At 37.6% G+C, this 24,254-nt stretch overlaps 2 protein-coding genes across 2 annotated transcripts in view; both read left to right on the plus strand.

Annotated features, from left to right (window-relative positions):
• Positions 1-24,254, plus strand: part of LOC137238408 (membrane-bound alkaline phosphatase-like) — a 287,217-nt gene that overhangs the window by 60,424 nt on the left and 202,539 nt on the right. The window lies entirely within an intron of this gene.
• LOC137245473 (uncharacterized) lies at positions 6,522-23,515 on the plus strand. The gene is made up of 5 exons (XM_067776209.1): positions 6,522-6,686; positions 20,122-20,238; positions 20,309-20,896; positions 20,978-21,067; positions 22,748-23,515. Exons 1-5 carry the CDS (start codon positions 6,522-6,524, stop codon positions 23,513-23,515), a joined length of 1,728 nt encoding a protein of 575 aa, XP_067632310.1.

The raw sequence follows: 24,254 nt of genomic DNA on the forward strand, positions 1-24,254 counted from the left end.
TAGTTGTAATCCAAAGCATTACTTTGCAACTGGTGCTCAACGAGTTATGTGAGGCCTGCGCTATTTCAACTATCATTTTTGTGGCATCGCAGCTTGCCAAATTCAATCCCGGCGAGCACGGTTGCTGCATGTTTCATATGATGTGATATATGTGCTTATCTGTGTAACTTATTGGGTTTAGGCTGTTTAACTAACTCAGTGACCGACAAGTGAGTAATTAGGTCAGCCGTTACACAAAGGATATGGCGTAGCCAGAGATTATTTAATGCAGTTTTCACTGCAAGTGTTTTCATTGTCTTAGTTTGAGTGTTTGCGAATGGCAAACAACATCGATGAGCAGGGCAGCAGCTGTCATTAACTGTGAGTAAGTCATACAGGCATTTAAAGCCTTCAGGAAGGAAGAACATGCATATTTTTTTTAGTTTTGTTTTTGTTTGGCACATCTTCGACAAAGAAGGGTATTTCATGAACTGCTTACTTTCACAGTAATATCAACATGTTGGTAAGTATGCCTGTATAGTATGTATATCTGTCTAGTGCATGCGATTTTAATTTACTCTTCGGGATTTGAGGTGAGTATCGTCTAGGGAAGATATTCTTCAATACCCTGTACCTTTTTCCTTCTGTGGCCTGCAATTGAAGAAAGATTTCGGCGACACTCCCACGACTTCCCAAAATATAGTGCCTTTACAATTATAAAAAAAAAAATCATTCATCACGAAGAGCTACATATGAGTTATGTGCCACCCGCGATCCTGAAATTGAAATAAATTTCATTTCTAGGCGACAGAACCTAGCACACTGATAAAGACATGCAAAAACCGAACTGGCATTACACACAAGAACGAGAATGCTGTTGTTGACTTTGATTATGCCAGCCGCCTTTAATGGCGATTGTGCATACGGACACAACAATCAACTTTGCTGTTAGCGCCATTGGGATTTCAGAACTACCAGTAGCAGCGCATAGCTCATTGGCTTATGTAGAGCTCAATGAGATTGATATAAAAGTAAACAAACAGGCTTGCACTGACTAAGCCGCGATGCAATTGTTTACAAATGTTTGTGTATTAGTAAAGCCATGCAAAAAATCGTGCAATCAATCCCTAAAGAGATTGGTCTGCCAGTGGCCTCTTTTGTCTACATTTGGCAAAAATGATCCCTTTTAGTCCCTTTCGGGTACAGTTGGGATTAGTCAGTTTGAAATCTATGTAGCCTATTATAAGAAATACTAAAAAAGGGTAACGAAATGAGTGAAATAAAAAATTACAGGTTTACAGGTGATTGAATCGAATTATTTAAGAAAAATGCGTGTTTATTTTTAATGGGGATTGATGGGAAAGTGCCGATGCGCAAGGGAGAGAATTTTCCACCAGAAATAAAAACACTGCACTTTAAATATACTGGCACTTCATGTGCTTTAATATAAACTTTATTTAGCCTTAAATCACTTTACACGACAACTCGTATTTACAAAGATGATTACAATGCAAACACGGCGGTATTTAAAGACAAATAACTCACTTATATGAAGGGAAGAACAACTAGAGCGGCTTTTGACCGCTTACAATTTTTAAAGGACCGTTACGTTACTCTCTTATACATTTTTATAAAGGAAAAAGATGAAAGGGTAGGGTTGCCGTCCGCTCGCAATTTATACATAAATACAGGGGACTAAATTAATTGAGACTCATGTCCTCAACAATGCGGAGCCCTATACCGTACCTAAATTACTAGGATTTAACGACTACGCCGGAGTTAGGATTAAATTTTCGGAGTTTATTTTTTTTGATTCCTTCTTGAAAAGCGGGCGAAAAACTTGCACCAAATAGATTTGGTGGCTTAGCAAACCCGTCGATTGTCTTTCTACCATGAAGAATGCGTATTTGAGTCCTTATTGAACCGAAAAGGGCTAATCTTCATACGCTCGCACGTGGGTACAAAGTGACTTGGTCCTATCGATTTCTTTCGGTTATAAATGGGTACAATTAGTCTCTTCATAGGACGTGGCGAAACAAAAGCGAACAATTCAGCTTATAGAAAGAGAACAAAACTGGGATTGGTGGCATACTCCTTTGCGATTCATCCCGGATTCATCCTAGACTAATCGCATTTTTTGCAGGGTCCTTGTATATCATGGATGATTCTTGAAATCTGTGTGGACAACTATGCAAACTGGGCAATGCTTTAAAGCATTCTGTGAGTTAGCGAGTCCGGCAAAGTGTGCCAATAGTTTACTTTTCTCCTCCTACTCTTTTGAGCATGGAATTCCCAGAGAATGTTGTACATACATACTTATATTCATGCGTTATAAATATTGTTGGATGAGCAGAATTTTCCGGAAGCGCAGGATCTCATTGTACCAATTTGGCAGCGTGTGTGTGATGGGTTGTGTATGTGTGCTACTCAAGTACACATCTGTTTAGTTGTGTGAATGTGTATTCTAAGTATCAACAAGTTCTATTTATTTAATAAGAAATAAGGAACAACATAATTAAATGGCACAGTTGGCTAAGTCGATACTGATTGCTTGATTCAATTAAGTGGATGAGCTTTTGTATGTTCATATTCTACGGAAAACTATTGCAAACGAACGGAAGTGGTAGGATAATGGTCATAATATACATAAAAGGAGTCATAGTTTTTTTTTTGTTTAACGCAATATTGTGAACATTTTTTAATATTTTGTTTTATTTTTTTTAAAACTCTCCGAAAGAGGTTGGGATATGAATACTACAGACATGCCGTAATACTACGGACAACATTTGAAAGCCGTATTGTTAAATGAGATTTTAGGAATATCTAAGTCCAAAATTAGCATCTCCGAAACCGGCTGAGTTATCGTAATACAAATCTTACTGCATCCCTCATAAGCATCATCCATTAAAAAGCTGCCACCGACTTCTGAACGATTTTACGCCTAAGATGAATGTACTTCACAGAGAAAATCAGGATTTGCGTAAAGGATTTTGGTTTTGGGAATCCCGCTTGCAAACTTTGGTTTTGAGGATTTTGATTCAGTGTTTTTGATTATGGGGATGATGCGGTAGACCTCCTGGCTATACTTGTTCATTTGTTACCACTCACCGCATAAGGGCTCTTTGTTTGATACTCATTTCATTGAGGTATACTGTGGGTCAACCTTACGATCAGGTTTCTTCACAAATTTTCTATACTTTTTTATTGTATAAATAAATATTTTGAGAAAAATTGCAAAGTTTACAAACGGCGATAGTTCTTAGCACATGTTTCTGAATTTCACTTCTTCATCAGTTAGCTTCTCGGGAGATGGGTATTGAAATCGAATCTCCAAAATCCATACTATTGTAATTTGAGTGTATTCCGGTCCTCTTAAAGCTGCGTACCGTTTGATACTCATCTTATTTGATGCAGATGCTAGACGTACCTGGAACTATATACGAATCGATGTTTCCAAGATCGGGCTCATGTTTCGATATAAAGTATTGTAGAGGCAGCGATTTGAGTCTCTGCCAATCAGCCCTTTGAACGTTAAATGGATCTTGCTAAGTCCATTATGAAAAGTCTTCCCTCACTGGTTTTTTCCAACTTAATGATGGTATCCTCTTAGTCTATACCAAGGTTTTTGGCCCGTGGAAATTTTGGGACTGTGGACTTTAATCGCCGCATAAGAGCAGAATGCTGGGGATCATCGTACCGTCTACCTTATTCATCAACTGTTGAAGACAGGTTTGGTAAGGTTGAACTGGCGGGTCCGTGAGAGCCATACATATTCGATTCATTATCGAAAAATTTTCGATGAGTTATCGAAAAGCTAGAGATTTTTTATCATAAAGTTATCGATTTGTTGTCAAAGAGCTATAGATATCTTATCGAAAAGCTTTGGATTCATTTTTCGAAGTTATAGGTGGATTATAATAAAATCGGGTTATTATCGGAAAACTATCGAATTAGTACAGAAAAGTTATAGATGTGTTATCAGAAACTTATCGATTTGATATAGAAAATTTATCGATGCAAATTTATTATAAAATTTTCGACACATATGTAGTCCGTGCTTTAACAAACCGATAAGAAATCAGTAGAAATCCCATGATTCCGCGATGAGATGGCAAAAACCATAGCTTGTCGGTGTCGGTTGTTTCTCAGCCCGAATATTATTTGTTTCCGATAAAGTTACCTCTGTGGCGGTTTAATTTCAACTCCCGAACGAGCTCTAGTTAACTTAAAACAAAGCTATAAGGGCAGCTTGTAGAATGGCAAGTTAAATTTTTAACTCATAATTAACCTGACATGAGAGGTTAAACGTAAACAGTTTTGAAATTTTTTTAATTAACTCTAAGCTAAAAAAATAACTTGCGGTTCTGCAAATGGGACCAAGAAGGTGAAAACTTGTATATTTATCGCGACATCTTAAAAACTTCGGTATACTTTATAGAGTTATTATTACATTCCTAATGAGCACTGCGGCCCTATATGTATTTCTGTACTCATATATGTTTAAGTAAGTAAGGAAGTAATACATAATTGGCGCTTAAACTTTTAAATGGTTATGGCCGTCCAACAAGGCGCGTCAGTCGCTGCTTCGTTGGGTTAACTAGCGCCAAATAGACACAAAAAGGGGAATTTCAATCGTTTTTCACCTGGTCCTTCAGCAAATTGGTGGCCGCCCTCTTCCTCTGCTTTCATTGACGGATTCAAATAAGAATACTTGTACAGCCGGAGCGTCATCTTTCATTCGCGTAACATGACCGCTGTGTTTCAATTTGCTGGACTATGTTGGTGTTAGCGTAGAGCTCGTACAGCTCTTCACTAAGTCTTCTTTGTTATACACACATTTAATGAAAGTGTGCTTACATCTACGGATGCGCAAAGAATGGAACCGGAAGCCCTGAAATGATTAGTTGGATATCGATTGCTGAGTGAAACGTTCGAAAATGACGCATATTAGAGTTCGGTTAAAGTACGCCCAATCTCAGAAATTTATACATAAGTACCCTATCTAACGCCAAAATGTATTGAATTAATATTCAGGTAAGCCGTTTCTGAAAACTAAATTTTAACTAGAGCATTCTTGAAACAAATTCTGCTTTCAAAACGGCTGCAGAATTGGGGTGGTATTCTACTGTGCATTCGAAATGTATTTTTCTGCACTTTTCTTTAAAATTTTTTAATAAATAAATAAGGAAATATTTCGAAATTTTACTATGTGGGCCTCGATTGTTTCATTCAGAGTTGGAATAATGTGTAGTCAAACTCAGACTAACTGCGTAAGTGAAAACACTTATTCTACAATAAAACGATTTCTATAAAATTATTGCCTTGCCGACACTTCACATGAATCACGAAACCACAACTACCTTTTTACAATTAGTCCGATCATTATCGTATATTTTGATTTATTTTTAAAATTAGGTATGATTTAAGACCCGAGTTAGCACCAACTTTAAAGCTAAATAAAGTAGTTTAAAATTTTACTTGCGATAATATAAACATTAACAAGACGATACAAACTTACGTGCATGAGCATGTGCCACATTGAAATGGTAAACATTTATCTAGCCTCGTAAACCAGAGCTTTCCATGGACTAATTTTGCAGTGTAAACAAAAATAAGACAACAAACGCGCGACTGTGCACCCAAAGTGGCAAACATAAATGTGTATCGCATGGAAAGAAAACACCAGTGCCCTCAAGGACACTTCCCAAACGCGCACGGAAGTTAAAACTTGAGCAAAAATATACACATATGTATATATACTTTACAAAACAACAACAAGAAATCAAAACATAAAAAGTCAAACACGCGGCAATTTAACATACGAGTTTATGCGAATGATTTTAAGCGCGCGCCTAAAAGTTGACTATAAATAGTAGGCGCTTGTCGTAGGGCCACGTGTATGTGTGTGAGCAGTTGTTGTGTTAACCGGTGCACCTGCAGCAAAAAAACTCCAAACGAACGCTTTTAGCGCCAAGACAACGCGCGCGCTAAAGCGAAACTTAGCTATCACCTAAATACCGTTAAATAGGTGGTGCGCCTACGGGTAGATATTGATTTCAGGCGTTTTGAGGCATACAAAATTTTCATGTAAGTGTGTGTGCGTTTGTGTGTTTCGTTGTGCGCTCGTATATAAAAGGCAACGTACGCGCCGTACCAGGCGCCGTATTCCTGTTTGACTTTTGGCGTCTGAATATTTCCAAGAATTTTCGTATTTTGTCTGGTTAGCGTTGCAAGTTTTTCCCACTGAATTGGCAGTTGTTTGGCAACACTTGAGAAAAGCATTCATTTCCGGCAGATTTATTTCTTTCCTGCAAAACGCTCTGTAGTACATGAATTGCATCCATTCGCCACAAATTCGCATCCGTATCGTCTCATACAACTTTTGTAATGATTTCCGCTGCATTTAATGTGCAATAATCCTTTTGCAGAGTAGAAGTGTCTTTTGTTCGAAGTGTTATAGCAGCAGCAGCAGCTGTGCGGTGCGCGTTAAACGAATTACTTGCAATTAGTTTACCTTTTGAATTGTGAGTGCAGGTGGCGAAATGACAACAAGCGACGAATTTTGCCGCGATCATTACGAACATCCGTTGATGTGGTGTGAGGATAAGAAACGTTTGGTGGAACGCAAAAATGCAGAGGAGAGTATGCGTATGTGGCGTAGACGTAAAGCGGAAGAAGTGGCGCGCAAGGAAAAGGATAAGGCTGAGGTGAGTAATTGGCAATTAAATTGAATTGACGTAGCTATTTTAGTTCTTTGCGGATGCGTTTGGCTTTGAGGGAAAGATATTTGTGTGATTTATATATTGAGTGCTTTATTAACTTTCCACTTATAATTGAGATGTCGGTTGAATTGAAATGGGATAAGGGTATTGCAAATTAGTTATGTCGAAAAGTGCTGTGAGCGAAAATTATCCTTGGTTATGTTATTAATTGTGTCTGAGTAAATCTAAGAAGCTTGTTTGAATGAGCTACCATATTTATTCAAATTATTCTAGATATGGGGTTTTCCACGTGAGGAACTTAATCTCGCCAATATTCATAAATGTTGGTGGAAATTTTCTTACTGTAGCGTATATTAGCTGTTGCAAAAGAGGGACCGAAATATGTACGAGTTGCGATGAGATAGGATCTCGAAATTTCCCAGAAAATTTTGACGTACAAAAGAAAGTTTAAGATGATAGTAGGAGAGCTGGTAAGCATTTTTGAGCAGGTATTTGAGGCACAATGAAAATTATGTACAACGCTTTTTTAATGGTATCTAAGTATAGAAATGCAGAACTGGCTAAGGGGTGGCGGGGCTGAGACTGCCCTTGAATTTAACAAAAAAAATTATTTTTGTATGCTAAAAATGTTTTTGAGGCACTTTGAAAATTAAACATGTTAAAATTTAATATTTGAAAAATATAAAAAGAAATAAGCCAGATTATTAGGTTGGGTCTAAAACTTTGCCAGGTCATTGCAAAATATTTTTTTTAATTGAAAACATTTTTTGAGGCACTTTGAAAACTATAAAAAGAAGAAAGCCAGATTATTAAGTTGGGTCTAAAACTTTGCTAGGTCAGTGGAAAAAAAATTCATGATAATGAGATGGTATATTAATTTCGCCACGAATTCCACAATGGTAAGTCCTTAAAGTAAAATAGATAGAAGTACCATTAAGTATACCGAAATAATCAGGTTGAAGAGCTGAGTTGATTTAGCCATGTCCGTCTGTCCGTCTGTATGCTTGTATGCAAACTAGTCCCTCAATTTTTGAGATTTCTTGATGAAATTTAGTGAGCGGGTGTATTTAAGTGTACGATTAGACATTTGTCGGAACCGGCCGGATCGGATCACTATAGCATATATCCTCCATACAACCGATTTTTCAGGAAAAGAGGTTTTTTGTCATATCTTCCTCAATTTATCATATCGAAGCTTTAAACTTCACCACATGCTTACTAGCATATATTTTTGTCTGAAAAATCATAGAGATCGATAGTATATATATTATATACCCCATATAAACTGTAATTTTTGCCCCTTTTTACGGCTAGAAGCATCCAATTTTATAAAAAAACTTACGCTTACCTCACATATTGTTGAAATAAGTGATTCGTGGTCATAGCTTTTACATGCAGACCACAAAAAACGTGAAACTTTGCATCCTCACACAAACTACCTACCTATTTTTTTATTTTATATTTATCTTAAAAAACGCTGAAGTATGTACATCTGTTCACTATATATTTCATATCTCATACACCCGATTATTTGGATATTACGAATGGGATAATATTATTGTTCAGCCCCCTTCATGAAAGGCATGAAGTTTTCAGCACAGCCGAGGACAGTCCCGTTCATACTTGTTTCAATTAAAAAAAAAATATTTTGCACTGACCTGGCAAAGTTTTAGACCCAACCTAATAATGTGGCTTATTTGTTTTTATAATTTTCAAATACTAAATTTTAACATATCTAATTTTCAAAGTGCCTCAAACACATTTTTAGCATACAAAAATAAATTTCTTCGTTAAATTCAAGGGCAGTCTCAACTCGTAGGGGCTTCTTCGAAGACGACAAAAAATGTTGCGTGCCGAGTCACATATCATTCATCTCTCTAGGCAGGGCCGCAGAGAGCCAAGCCAGCCACCTGGAACAGTTCGCGTTTACGGGCCCCCTAAAAAATAAACTCAATTACTGGATTGAAAAATAACATAACATGCATACATTTTTCAATTCACATTGTCAGTTTTATTTCATATAAAATAAGATTTACTGGAGTACATACATAAATGAAATGTTAATTTCATTGTTTGATTTGCTTGCATTAACTTTTTCTAAAAAAAAAAAAATAAATGTAAGGCGCGATAACCTCCGAAGAGATCTAAGGCCGAGCTTCTCTTCCAATTTGTGTCGTGCTGCTCTTGATTTTCCCTACAAATTGGCCGGACGGGACCTACATGTTATATGCCGACTCCGAACGGCATCTGCAAGGCAGATGAGTTTTCACTGAGAGCTTTTCATGGCAGAAATACACCCGGAGCGCTTGCCAAACACTGCCGAGGGGCGACCCCGCTTAGAAAAATTTTCTTCTATTTTAAAAACCTTATTTCTAAAATTTTTGATGTTGCTTTGTCCGGGGTGCGAACCCAGGGCATACGGTGTAGTAGGCGGAGCACGCTACCATCACACCACGGTGGTGCTTGAATCAGCCAAGGAAAACCTTCCGTGCTTTTTGGTCTGCGAATATGGAGATTACCGATTCAAAACTAATGCTGCGAGCAAGGCTGGACTCCAACGCCAATGTTCCAAAGCTTGTCATGCGATTTTGGCTCATAGTAAAACGTAAAAATTTTTTCACGCGAGACAATATACTAAAAGAACGCTCCCATTCAGCCATACTGACTGGAAGTGTGCAAATATTCTTAATTCTATGCAGATGTTCGGAAATAATACTTCCATCTTCAAGTCATGAAATTTGTTCAGAAGTTGAAATGGTGGCAGCGAATCTCATCCCAAATTTGCTAGGTGGATGGCTTTGAGATGAATGATTTCATCTATTAGATCCGTAGAAATATCGATACCATAAATCTGGCAGAATGCCGCTGCTTTTCTCTAAGCTTTTCTTCCGACAGATCCTGATACTTCCACAAAAAACAAAATTTAATCGCAATGTCATTTACGGCTTCGAAACGTCTTGTCATGTTACCAATCAAGCAGTCCAAAGGAACGTAAAAACTTGCTGTTTGAATTGAGTTTCGGAATCACACTCAGGTGATTCGCCAGGTAATTTATCGAACTGGCGCTTTCTTATCTTCCTTCTTTTCTCTGCGAAGGTATTCACAACTCCTATACTCCCTGCCAGAACCTTACATTCTTGAAGTATGATCGACCATTGATCCCTGAACTTCTTCAACTCATCAATCAGGCTACGTACATTTTCTGTTTCCACGTCCAGTGTGGCATTTCTAGGTTGCAGTAAAGATTGCGATGGTTGATTACCGTCAACACTTTTGTATTCCATTAGACAAATAGTGTGCTTGGAGACTATTCTTTTTCGTTTGAGATACCCTCACCTTCTCCAAATGTTCATTCAATTTGCTAGTCAGTTCCAAAATACCAAGAAAGTTTCCATTTTTTGGATTTCCGATAAATGAGGTATCCCCTCTAAATGCCAATCCTTTTTCTACAAGAAATAAAACAACATCAAGAATTATGCGAAGTATCTCTCTCCAGCAAGCTGCTTCATTTTTAAAGGTTTCCGCTAAGAGAAAATCCACTGAACTTGCATTTCGAATTCTCATTTCATATTGGCGCCACTCTATACAGCAAGTTTTATGATTTTGACTATTTTCATGTTCAGGAATTTTGTCGTGTAAACTCTTCCAACTTTTTTCTTTAGAATAACCTGAAGATTCTGTCAAAGCTGATCGCGCATTTTCGGAAATTTTGCTGAAAAGCCGGCATGGAAAACAAAAAAGCGCTTCCTTTGTTCCACTCCAAACGAGCCAATCACGCTTTACTTTTTCTCCGGGTTAGAGTAGTATAGGGTATGATTTGAAGGAAATGGCGACCACTTAAGTCGTTGGGAAGTCGAAATAAAATGTGATTTTAAGTTAGTTGAAGCATTTTTGACAGATAGCGCTTATACAATTGTGTCAAAAACGTTTATCTAACTTAAAATCACATTTTATTTCGACTATGACTATGCCCCATAGTATTTGATCGGATGCTTATGATTTTAGTTAAGTGATTTTCAATTTTAAAATAATTTTTTGTAGCAATAAAATATGTATGTATCTATGAAATCCTAGTTAGAGTACTGTCAATACTGCTTTGCCTTGCCGGGCCCCTAAAAACCGTCCGGGCCCGGGGCAATTGCCCTGGCTGCCCCCTCTCCACGGCCCTGTCTCTAGGATTTGAAGTATCATGAATATTTGATGGATAGTGCATTTACTTGGCTTAAATCAGGTTGTTGGCATCTCTGTTTCAACTCTTCGCACAGTTATGTATAAAGATAGGACCAATAATTTACACGGTTTATGAGATCACGCTTCTATCATTTAAATTTCAATCTGTGTTGATGCATGTCTTGTACTTACTCCTCGCTTCCGTTTTGAATCGCTCAGTTGGTGGTACGCCAAAGCTTGGCGTTTTATTGTTTTTAGATCCCTTATTATTCCGGCCATTCCCTATTCGTGAAATATCGCGCTCGCCAGCTCACTCGCTATCTAGCAATGAGAAGACATGTTCCCTCCCCAACTCAGGCATACTCTATACGTTGCTAAAAGTGTCGTCGTTATCATTTATGGAGAAAATTGGTGCTATACCTGCTGTCGTCAATTTTTTTCTTTATGTTCTTTGGTAAGAAGACAGCTAAATAGGTTAGGTTGAACTGGGCGGACTGCATGAGCCCACATTGTTCTTTTTACGCTGGAGGTTGCTTTGCAATTGGAACGTAATTCCTGTCGCTTTGGGGAAATTTTACATATATTATAGAGGACAAATTTTCCGATTGTTGGACAAAGGACATCATTTTCTTTGCCTACTACGGAGTTAAAAGAACCAAAAAGCACTTAAAAAACAACAACAACAAAACCAACAACAGCAAGATTTTGATGATATGTCGGTGGCGGAATTATTTTTTATAGTTTATTTTCATGAGAGTTGCATCCTTCGTAGGTGCAGATGTGAGCTACAAGAAGAGCTTAACTTTGATGCGAATGATTATGGTATGCTCTTTTATGGCAATGAGTGCATGTATTCGGCGTCGAAGGGCATAGCAAAACTAACATTTGGATGTGGCAAGGCACGATTGTGCTCTTGCCTTGTTCCGTACTTCGCGATTTTTATATGGCAGTTATTTTGGTTCTTGCCCTCATGAAGATATCAACTGGCCTCTCAAATATTTTGCGTGGTCGTCATTAGTAAATTGAACTCTAATTCGAGTCATCGTCAAACATTTCATTGAAAGTGGTTTTGATCGATTTTAAGCCTACCACAAAACTAAGGTACGGGACTTATTGATGGTTACACAGATACATAACGATTCGCTTGATCGAATACAGTCGCCACCTACGGAAGAAAGCCCTTTGAAGAGATTTATAAGGTATAGTCAAAACATCTGACGCTTTTTTTGGCCAGGTGTTAATTAAAAGTTAAGGAAAGAAAAATTTTAAGCATTTATTTTGTAGGTACATCATTTGGAAGTACCTTTGATACTAAAGTATTAGTTTAATAGCTTAAATGGAACTGGCCATTCAATAAGGACCTCACATAGACTAAATGTGTCTTAGGTGCCAGGACTAATGTTATAGAGTATATCTTTCGTACTGACAAATACTATAAGTTTTCTAGGGCCTAGCATAATTGTTGCCTCGAGATCTGGCTAATTTGATGCTCCTAATAGCTGTAGCCTTGACTTGCAGCTCGCACTTCCTACATCTGCAGTTACTGACGTGGCCTTACTTAGAAGATTGTGCCGTAAGTAGGTTTAACAAAGATTTATTAAAAACAAGTAAGGAAGGCTAAGTTCGGGTGTAACCGAACATTAAAAACTCAACTGAGAGCTTTGGAGACAAAATAAGGGAAAATCACCATTTAGCAAAATGAACCTAGGGTAACCCTGGAATGTATTTGTATGACATGTGTATCAAATTAAAGGCGTTAATGATTATTTAAAACGTAGTGGGCCTTAGTTCTATAGGTGGACGCCTATTCGAGGTATCACAATAAGGGTGGACCAGAGGTGACTCTAGAATGTGTTTGTACGATATGGGTATCAAATTAAAGGTATTAATTAGGGTTTTAAAAGGGAGTGTTCCTTAGTTGTATATGTGAAGGCGTTTTCGAGATATCGATCAAAATGTGGACCAGGGTGACCCATAACATCATCTGTCGGGTACCGCTAATTTATTTATATATGACATACCACGAAGAGTATTCCTGCCAAGATTCCAAGGGCTTTTGATTTCGCCCTGCAGAACTTTTTCATTTTCTGCTACTTAATATGGTAGGTGTCACACCCATTTTATAAGGTTTTTTTCTAAAGTTATATTTTGCGTCAATAAACCAATCCAATTGCCATATTTCATCTCTTTTTTCATATTTGGTACAGAATTATGACATAATTTTCGATATCGGAAAAGTGGGCGTGGTAATAGTCGGATTTCGGCCATATTTTATACCAACATAAAATGACTTCAGATAAGTACGTGAACTATGTTTAGTTAAGATATATCGTTTTTTGCGCAAGTTATCGTGTTAACGGCCAAGCGGAAGGACAGACGGACGACTGTGTATAAAAACTGGGCGTGGCTTCAACCGATTTCGTCCATTTTCACAGAAACAGTTATCGTCATAGAGTCTATGTCCCTACCAAATTTCATAAGGATTCGTAAATTTTTGTTCGACTGATGGCATTAAAAGTATTCTAGACGAATTAAATGAAAAATGGGCGGAGTTATGCCCATTTTGAAATTTTCTTTTATCTTTGTATTTTGTTGCACCATATCATTACTGGAGTCGAATGTTGACATAATTTACTTTTACACTGTAAAGATATTAAGTTTTTTGTAAACATTTTTTTTTAAAGTGGGCGTGTTCGTCGTCCGATTTCGCTAATTTTTATTTAGCACACATGTAGTAATAGGAGTAACGTGCCTACCAAATTTCATCATTTTTTTTTATTTTTTATTTTTATCTTCAACGACTGCCAAATTACAGCTTGTAAAACTTTTAAATTACCTTCTTTTAAAAGTGGTCGGTGCCACGCCCATTGTCCAAAATTTTTCTAATTTTCTATTTTGCGTCATAAGGTCAACGCACCAACCAAGTTTCATCGCTTTATCCGTCTTTGGTAATGAATTATCGCACTTTTTCGTTTTTTCGAAATTTTCGACATCGAAAAAGTGGGCGTGGTTGTAGTCCGATTTCTTTCATTTTGAATAGCGATATGAGATGAGCGTCCAGAAACCTACGTACCAAATTTGATCAAGATACCTCAAAATTTACTCAAGTTATCGTGTTTACAGACGGACGGACGTACGGGCACGGCTAAATGAATTTCTTTTTTCACCCAGATCATTTTGATGCCGTTACGGATTACCGTTATGCGAACAAAGTTAATATACTCTGTGAGCTCTGCTCAGCTGAGTATAAAAAATGAGGTTAATGACTCGTTGCAATTACAAATCAAATTTAAAATATGATTTAATAAAAAATAATAATAATATGAAGAAATGGGCTGAATAATATGAATTGTAAATGCCCGCATATAATCAGCAACTTAATAAAATGCTCGCATGCAATTTGCAATAAACCAAACCAAGAAGTAATTTTCTGTTCAGCCGACTTGACAATGCGATTTCACTTGATATGCCCTGACAATGCCGATGGCAATAGTTTAGCATAAATAACGGCGCTTAAAAATACTTACAAATTGCCAGAAAATATGAAAACCCGTAAAAGTCTGGGCGTGCAATGAACTTTTGGAAATATCGCGTGACTTCCAAGCTCGTGATTTTGCTTGTCGTATTCGTTGTAGGCCATGAAATGGTGGAATGAAGAGCTAGCAAAAATAATATAAAAATGGAACATATTTTTTATGTAGGGGCAGGCACTTGGTAGACACAATTAAATTTGTTTTTGTTACTATTTTTAGTGCCTTTATTTATTTGCAATTATTATAACAACCTACTGAACGATGCTAATTTTCGATATTAATCTTTTGGGCAAATAAAAAGCAGAACACAAACCATGGTACGGGCAGAAGAGAAGGCTGTGAAGAATACAATAATTTAGTGAAAACAAATATTAAATACCCAGTTGTGGCATTTAAAGCAAACATTTTTTGTTATTAACAATTCGTGGAATATTAAAAAAAAAAACAAAATGGTAGCACGAAGGCATCCGACATTGCAGCAAAGTCTTTGCCTACTTCTGCGAGTATATTCCCGACATGATTTCGAAAGAGTCGAAAAGTAGTTCAGTATTATCTACTATATATTTGTGAAAGTATGTCTGTATGTATCGTTACGAATATTAGCAACACTAAGGGGTACTGTCATCTCTAAGCCGATGCTAAGCACCGATACTCTTGAAAGTATGCAATGGTTGTGCAAATGTCGCTCACACATACAAGCGCATGGGGTTTGAGAGAAGCTATAAAATTGTGCATCCGTAGTTATAGCTGAGACATTTATAGCAGATAACCATCTAGTAGATTCTGGAAATGGAAGCGCCTAGAAGATGCGAACGAGAAATCACAAAGTATAAAAGGCCGCAACAGTAGAGGCGCGAGAATCAGTTTAATTTAAGCATTCAATCTGTCAAGCAGTAGCAGTATTATTTTTGAAAAGCACTTTAATAAAGGCCATTTTGCATTATTGAATAGTGGTGTTATTTATTCAACAGTTTAGTGATTCGAACGTTAGCAGAAGATTGCAAATAAGGGGAATTTCAGTACATTCGTTACAGTATGTTTGGACTTGCAGCCTAAACCGCAGAATGGAATCGAACGAAATTTTGCGATGACATACACTGAGTGCGTCAATCTATGGTAGACTATATAAAAAAGTTTTCGACAAGGGGGCGTGGCACCTCCCATACAATTGGAATTTTTTGTAGTCAATATATCTGAAACTATTAAGGCTAGACGACTGAAATTAGGTGAGTGGTTATATGAGACCAATCTCTACCCCCTCCAGAAAAACTGGGTGTAACGAAAAAGGGGGCATGGCATCTCCCATACAAATGCGGTTTAGGATTAGTCTAATATATTAGTCTATATAAGACTGCTTTTATTTATGCCCGAACGACGTTGGGTACTCTGCTAGTATTAAATATTTTTGAGAAAGATGTAAACAACGCGACATCAAGGAACAAGGCGAAATCTGTTTAATTATACTCTATTAATCTTTTCTCCTTTCTCTCGGGAGTGGTACTCGAACCCGCACTTCTCCGATGATCGATCTATTACCAAAAATACTCGATTAAAGCCCCATCATATTGTCATATTTTTATTTTTATTTTTCCCATTTCCCGAGAAACCTTGCACAAAATATCTAGGAATCATCCTAGACAGTAAGCTGTCATGGAAGCTCAACATGGAGGAGAGGGTGAAGAAGGCCTCAATGGTACTTTATGCATATGAAAGAATGCTGGGGTGTACGTGGGGCTTATCGCCATATCTTTCTCATTGGGTTTTTACAGCGATTGTAAGCCCTATTCTATACTATGGAGTTCTTATTTGTTAGAAAGCCACACAAAAAATCACCTACCTCAAAAAATTAGAGGGGGTATACAGACTATCAATGCTTAGCATTACGGGAGCCCTGAAAACAACCCCGACGGGTGCACTGTATGCCATTCTGCACATTCCACCTGGAGACCTGGTTGCAAAAAACATAGCGTTAACAACTGCAACCAGTCTTGGTGCCTCGGGGCAGCTTGAGCGCCGACTATACGGCAATAGTAGTATAGCGTGATCAAACACAAGACGAACAGACTATCTGATTCCCTATATGCGTTTCGAGGGCGATCTTAAGTCCAAAAAAGGGGTGGACGATTAGCGCAAAGGTGCTCAAATGCCGGAAGAGGCGATACATGTGTACACAGATGGTTCCAAAGTAGTGGAAGGAGTATGGTCTGCGGTACACTGTGCTGATCTGGAAATAAACAGATCCTACAGGCTGCCGGATTACTGTAGCGTTTTCCAAGCGGAACTATTAGCCGTAACTAAAGCAGTAGAAACACTGGAAGAGAATAGCTTATGTTGCAACCGTGTTAACTTTTATATTGACAGTCAAGCAGCAATTAAGGCAATAATCTCGCATAGTACAGCATCTAAATGTGTGTTAGAGTGTAAGCAGTCTCTGGAGAGAATCGGGACAGGGAGGAGCATACATATATATTGGGTCCCGGGGTATATGGGAATAGATGGGAATGAAAAAGCAGATGAACTAGCTAAAACGCGCGCATCAGTTGAAGCTTGCTCCGTAGACGTTCCAATTAGACTTGGCGAAATTAAAAGAAGGCGAGAGGTGAGTTCAAGCGCGAGGCTGTAAAATTTCGAAGATTATGAGTAGGTCTTACAATCTTAGACTAACAAAGTTTCTTCTATCATTAAAAAGAGAGAACTGTAGACTCACGAAGGATATTCTGACTGGACACTGCCTTCTAGCGTCACATGCCTTTAAATTAGGCTTGGTCAGTGATAGCAGATGTAGGAAGTGCGGTTTGAAGGAGGAAACGATGGAGCAAGTTATGTGCTCGTTCCCTGCACTTGCCAGGTTAAGACTCCAGCTATTAGGAGTGATACGGCTGTCAGATCGAAAAGCAGCAAGTGGCTCAAGTCCTAGGAAGCTTCTAGTATTTGCCAAGAGGACGGAGTTATTTTATAACATAGGTACTGGTTTTTGATAGGGTTTTCCAGTTTGGTCGTTAAAACAAACTTCTGGTAACACTACGGACTTATTCAGTATATATGAGGTGCTCATGGACCGGCCAGTTCAACCTAACCTAACCTAATGCTGAAATAAACGGCATGCCCGCTTTGGTGCTCGCCTACCACATCATAAACCCGGGTTCGAAACTCGGAAAAAGTAGTGACAAAATATTTAAAAACAAGTTTCAGAAAAAGAAATTTAGCACGACACAAATTGGAAGAAAAAAACGGCCTACGAATTAATGATGAGCTACTTGGGGGGTAGAGCGCAGCGGGTTAAGGTTGGATCGGAAATATCTGACATTAGGCCATTGCTCGCTGGTGTACCCCAAGGTTCTATATTGGGACCGCTATTATTTTGTCTATTTATAAATGGCATATTCAGCTCCTGGCAACATGCGCAGATACATGCCTACGCAGATGATATCCAGATCTATACGTCAGCGATGCAGGGGCAATCCTCTGAACTTTGTGCCAAGTTTAACAGTGACGTGTCATCCTTATTCCATTGGGCATCTACGAATCTCCTTGTCCTTAACAGTGCTAAATCGTATGTACTTCCCATTTCAAAAAAGCATATTAACTTTCAGGATCTACCAAATCTTTACATTAATGTTAACTGTCTGAAATATGTTTCTAAAGAGATGAATCTGGGCTTCGTAATAAATTCTAATCTGTCCTGTGTTGATCACGTTAATTCTGTCATCAGTAAAGTTTACTATACCCTGCGAAACTTAAGGGTATCGGCGGCCTTTACCCCGCTAGAAATAAGGAGAAAGCTGGCTATACAATTAATATTGCCAAGTATTTGTTATGCGGAATGTGCATACAGCAAACTAGATTCCAAGTCTGCACACAAAATTGATGTAGCCTTCAATCATGTAACGCGATATGTTTTTGGCTTAGCAAGATTTGACTATGTATCTGAATGGAGGACTCGTTTGTTGGGTTGTGAGGTCTCTGATTACCTTAGAGCGAGGAACTGCATTTTCCTTTATCGTAGTATGGCAGATAAAGTGCCCAGTTACTTATATAACAAGTTGACTCTCTCGAAGTCTGCTCGCATATGTGACATAATTTTACCAAACTACAACTATTTGAACTCTGCAAGGCTATTCTTTGTCAATGCTATCCGCATATGGAACTCCATCCCGAACTCAATTCGCAATAGCTTAAGTAAAGGCAACTTTAAGAATGTTATATATTCGTTCTTTCGTCAATGAATGTCTTGATTTGAAACTGAGTTTACCTACATTATTCTAGTCAATTATTATTATTATTATCTTAAGTATTCTGGTACCCAACTAGCAATTCTGTTTCCGAAAATGGCTTAATGTAAATTTAGATATAATCGATTTTAATACTAAGTTCGTTTTTATTTTCCTAATTGTTTTTCGTAAGCGTTCATAAGCGTTGGAAGCGAATATTTGCTAACGTTAAATTTTTCTTTTTTTTCTTCTTTTTTTTTTTTTTCTTTATGAATTGTAGTGAGCATATTCTGTTATGAATCTGTTTTGGTTTCCATCATATATTATTTTATATACCTTAAATAGGTTAGGTTAATGTGTTAAATTTAAAACTTGAATGTTTTATTATTATCCTGTTATTTAATGTCTGTTGTACTATAAAAGATCAAACATGATCTTATTGTACTAATATATATTTCTTTTAATAAATGAAATGAAATGAAATAATCCTAAGCTAAACTACAAAATTATTCTAAAAATACCAAGAACAGATGCCTTGTTGTTTCTTACGTTGTTATGAAAATATCCGCAACTAATGTTGAAGAAGACCTTTAAATAGTCCTCAGACTTTTTGAAATAATAATCTTTAAATTATACTTATCAATTTCAGAAATGGAACATGAATCCCTGAAATAATTCTATGATCTTGTTCCAAACAATGCCAAAATTTTTGCTCTGGGTGCCTGCGTCTGTCATAGCTAATAAATCGCAGTGATAACTTGTTACAAAACATTAGGTGTGGTAACCACGCTTACCAGTGATGGAAATTACTGACCCAATCACAGCTCTCGTCACAGGAACAATTAGCTGCGATCGCACGGGCTCATTGATTCATATTGTCGTAGCTAGATGTTTTTCTCTGAGGAGAAGTTTGATTAGGTCTTTGGTTGGCATTGTTTGTAGTGATTCGGTAAGAATAAAAATCGCAGCGACTAAGTAGGCACACTAAGTAATCACCATGTTTCTCAAAAATCACAGGTTATTCCAACTCTAAAATGGGCGTAAGTTCATAGCGATTTTGATTCTTTTATATCGGTATAATTCACCAATTGGCGAACAAAATTGCCATATTCTGCATACTACCACAACTGGGTATAAAAATAAATGTTTTATCATCGGAAAATCACGTGCTGCTACGTCTTACCCAACTTATGTAACCAAATGGTTGGCATGTGATGTGGGCAAACGACTGCTGCAGCGCCTGTAAGTAGGCAATAACAATGGTGAGAGAGCGTCTAGCAAATACATTATATTGTTTTTTTTTTGTTTTCTTGCTTTTAGGTGAAAATGTAACTAAAGTTTGAGTGGCTTATTGTGGCATAAATACGCCATAATGAAAAAAAAATATTTATATAAAAAAAAAACAAATAATAAAAATAAAAATAAAGTGTATCACTGACCTAGTTATTCTATGGCGTATAAATATTTATTTATTTTTGTGTTTCACAAATTTTTTTATTTTCGCAGTACTATGAGCTCTTTGTCAAACATCACCCATGGGGTCGTCCTGGCGGCGGAGCGCCTAATTTGGATATCAGACGCAAAGATATCACAGCAGTTGGTCTGCATTCAACGCCAACAATTGTAAGTGGAGCTTGTTTGCGTAATATTTGAAATAGTCTTACGCTATTTAAATATTTGCTTATCTTTCTAGAGCACAATGCATCGCCTAAACTCATGGCAACCCTGCCGCTACAATGATTATTTTTCACAACGCAAAAAATGTCATGATCCCGCCACATGTTATCATCATCATTTGCATCATCATATACCACCATTACCGCCACCACCACCACAACCGCATATCACCACTCATACACATACCGTAAAAACCACTACAGATGCCTGTCGTCCTGGTGCTGACAACGTTCTAACTGTTTGTGAGCGTAGCGCTGGCGATGTTGGCGTTAACTCCAAAGTTGTTGCCACCAATACCAATGCAAACAGTGGTAGCGGTGCTGGTGTTGATGTTGGTTTAGGCACAACAAAAAATGGTGAGACTCTACATATAACGCTTAAAGGTCACCCATCAATGTCGTTTCGTAATAAAGGACATCTCGATATTGAAGTATGCTACAAGCCGGGTGCAGGCGGCTGTGGTGGTAAGGGAAAACCATTACTTGAAAAGATTGTTGTATCGGACAGTGATAAATGCCCATTGGCACAAGGTATTCAAGCACAATCGGTGCCGAAGAACTCGCCGCGTAAGAAAAAAATTTTTGCAAAGCTCCTTGAAAAGCCGGTGAGCCGCAGATACTTAACATTCAACCATCGCAATGATATATTTCCTTCGTTTTTTTCTTTTTTAAATTACTCGTTTCAGGCTTGTAAGGATCCTTGGGGTAAAGCAGGTCCTGGTGGCAAACCGTGGCGCAGTCCAAAGGAAGTGGGTACTTCATTCATGAAATCGTTGGTAATTGAGATTTATTACTGTTACAGATTAGTAAATTTTTTTAAGTTAAACCAAGGACTTAGAAGAACTTACCCATATATAGGGCGGGAATTCGGTTTGTGAGCTGGTTGATGGGGATTTTGTCAAACAGTCTTTTGCTGGCATACATAGCCCCGTTAGTTCATTTCATTACCACCTCTATTTTAAACCTCTATTATAGCTTTACTAGCCGGGCCCGCGCGCATCTTGCGCAACACATATAAAAGTCTCATATCAAATATCAACAGAAATCAGCTGTTCTATCAGTCAACATCTATCAATAAAAACTTAAATGCGCTTGCGGTGCCATCTGGCGAAAGTTAGCAACTGCCGGTAATGCAGTTTTAGTTCTAATCAAATGTTCACAATAGTGCTATAGTACAAATATATTTCTTTGTGTGCTCACAATCGTTTATTTTTAACAATTTGTTTTAATAAAATATAGCTAAACAAAAGCACTACGACTAATAATGCCTTCGTTTCAAATGTTACCAATTGAGCTTTACCATTTATCAAGATATCGCTACCGAAATCTGACGAAAATATTGTTCAATAAGTAGACAATGCCATGCCTATTTTCAAATCTTTTTATTTAGAATGAGTAGCCTCTACGTAAGCAGCCTCCAAGAAATGGGAGAATTACATTTATATAATATTTGATTTTATTTATTAATATTTGAGATTTGAAAATTAGGCGTGGCTAAAAATCGATTACGCAAATTTTCGATAACAACTTTTCTTATGACCAGAATCAGTAGTGCGCCGAAGTTCATTACAGCAGCAAAAGAACATATGACCACAAGCCTCGAACGGTTGGGCGGACGGATGAAGGAATTGTTAAATAATCATTCCAAAATGACCCTTAAATGATATCGAAACGATCAAGGCACCAAACGAACACCCAAAAGCTATCCCTTAACGACTCCCAAAAGACTCCGAAGTGGTCTCAAATGTTCTTTATAGAACTACTTTTCTAAGTTAATCTATCAGCGTCGTTGTTTTTTTATGGTGCCGGTTTCTTGCTGTACAAAAGAACTCCTCCAATCCCAAGAACTCAACCAGCGCTTTTATTAACTTTGTTGAAAGGTGAAGATTTTGATTTTCTGAATCCAAATCGCAGCTTGTCGTTCCTGGCTCTGCCACCAGGAGGCAGGTTTTGGTGACCCTGCGTAAGATCATACTGATTATATAGCAACTTTCATCTGAAAAGCAGTGCATAGTCTACCGTTAGGCAGTTATGATGCACATGACCATTCTGTAAGTTATTCACCACCTACTTCAAATGCAGATGATGTAATACTCCAGTTTGGTAAGACACATTTGCCTTTCGATTGCTAGGTGGTATTAATGCTGTGTATTGCTACTTTACTTACGCTGATGCTGTGAAACCAGACCATTGAAGCAAATAACACAATTATACACCACCTCTCGGTGGCCAAATCTATCTGTTAGCAGATGTCACTCGTTTCCTTTGCACTTAGAATTAGTAAGTGAAGTTTTCGCGTTATTGAAATAAAGTGTTGCTAAAAAATCAATACTTTTAGAGCGAAATAAAAACATTTATAAACATTGATTAAGTAAATGGTGATTCTTAAAATAAAACTAATATTTGTTACGCTCCGTGTTACTTATTATTATTTCATTCCTACATGCTTTCCTTAGGGTTGGACCAATAAAGAGATGCTCAAAGATTTGGATCAAGATAACCCTGCCACACCCGCCGAAAAGCCAATATTCCGTAAAGTGCGAACGAATAAGAAAGTGCAACGTTGCTGCGACCTCTGCATATGCACCTGCCCCAGTATCGTCACGAATAAGGGATGTGGTGGGAATATACCGTTAGCAACACAAAGCAAAATGCAGTCAAGTTCACCCAAAAAGAGCCAATGTCATGCAGATACAACAAATTTAAACAGAGCCCCAACAACAACTGCCACTTTAAAACAAAAGTATTGCCAGCGTTTTCTACGCCATTGTGAACCTATCATCGACAACAACAACAACAGCAAATCGAATAATACTGAAACTAGTGCCAATGTGGGTAGTGAAGGTACAGAATTGGTGCCATTATTGGCACGTCGACGCGCCAAAGCACGCCCAGTCAGCCTATCGAGTACGGATGTGACAAAGCGCACCACCTCCAAAGATAGGTACGAATGCAACATGATTAATCGTAGCAAATATATGCAGCATCATTTACAACAATTACACTGCAATAATAGCAATAGCAATAATAACATCCATATGAACAATATGAATTACATCAACAACAATAACATTAGCGAATGCAAAAACAAACGTTCCATACCTAACAAAATTTGTAATTTTAGTAATACAATCGGCAACAACAACAATAATGAGAATAGCAATGAAATTAGTAGCAGTGGCACTTCATGTTGCTTAAAAAAATTCACTTTGCATATTCGATAAGGTTGAAAATTTTAATTTTTTTTGGCGAGCTAGGCGCTGAAATATCACAGAACGAGAAATATATTTTGCTAGTGGTACAAATTACTGGTTCAGAACTAGACATAAAGTATCCAATAAGAACTAAATCGATAGAAACTAGAGTTTTTCTAATTATAAAATCCATAGTGTTGTTTTTAAACGGTTTTATTTAGCTTGACTCTGTGTAGCGGCCAGCGGAACTGAATTTTGTAATTAAAATTTAAGTACCTTCTCGATAAGATACAAGCTTGAAACTTGAAATATAGTTGAGAACTCGATGACAATGCAATAATATTAAAAAAAACTCCGATAGGTGGCGCATAGAAATGACTTTATGAAAAAAAATCCCTCTAGGTGCGGCCAGGATCGAGATATTAAAAAAAATTGTATTTGTGGTCTGATTTGGCTCATATTTGGAACACATAATACATACAAGAATAGAAAGCGACATATGAAAAAAAAAAAAAAAAAATCGCCGTTAGGTGGCGCAAAGATCGAGATATCCCAAAAAATCGTATTTGTGGTCCGATTTGGTCCATATGTGGAACACATAATACATACATGAATAGAAAGCGACCTATGATGTCCGATTTGGCTCATATTTGGAACAAATATTACATACAGTCCGGTAGAAGTGACATCAAAATATTTTTTGGAGGAGGGACAAGCGTACGTGGCACAGAGTCGAGTAAAGTCTTTGGAAGGATTATGTATTGCGGAC

This window comes from Eurosta solidaginis, chromosome 1, assembly GCF_040869045.1.
Source record: "Eurosta solidaginis isolate ZX-2024a chromosome 1, ASM4086904v1, whole genome shotgun sequence".
Classification (NCBI taxonomy): Eukaryota; Metazoa; Arthropoda; class Insecta; order Diptera; family Tephritidae; genus Eurosta; species Eurosta solidaginis.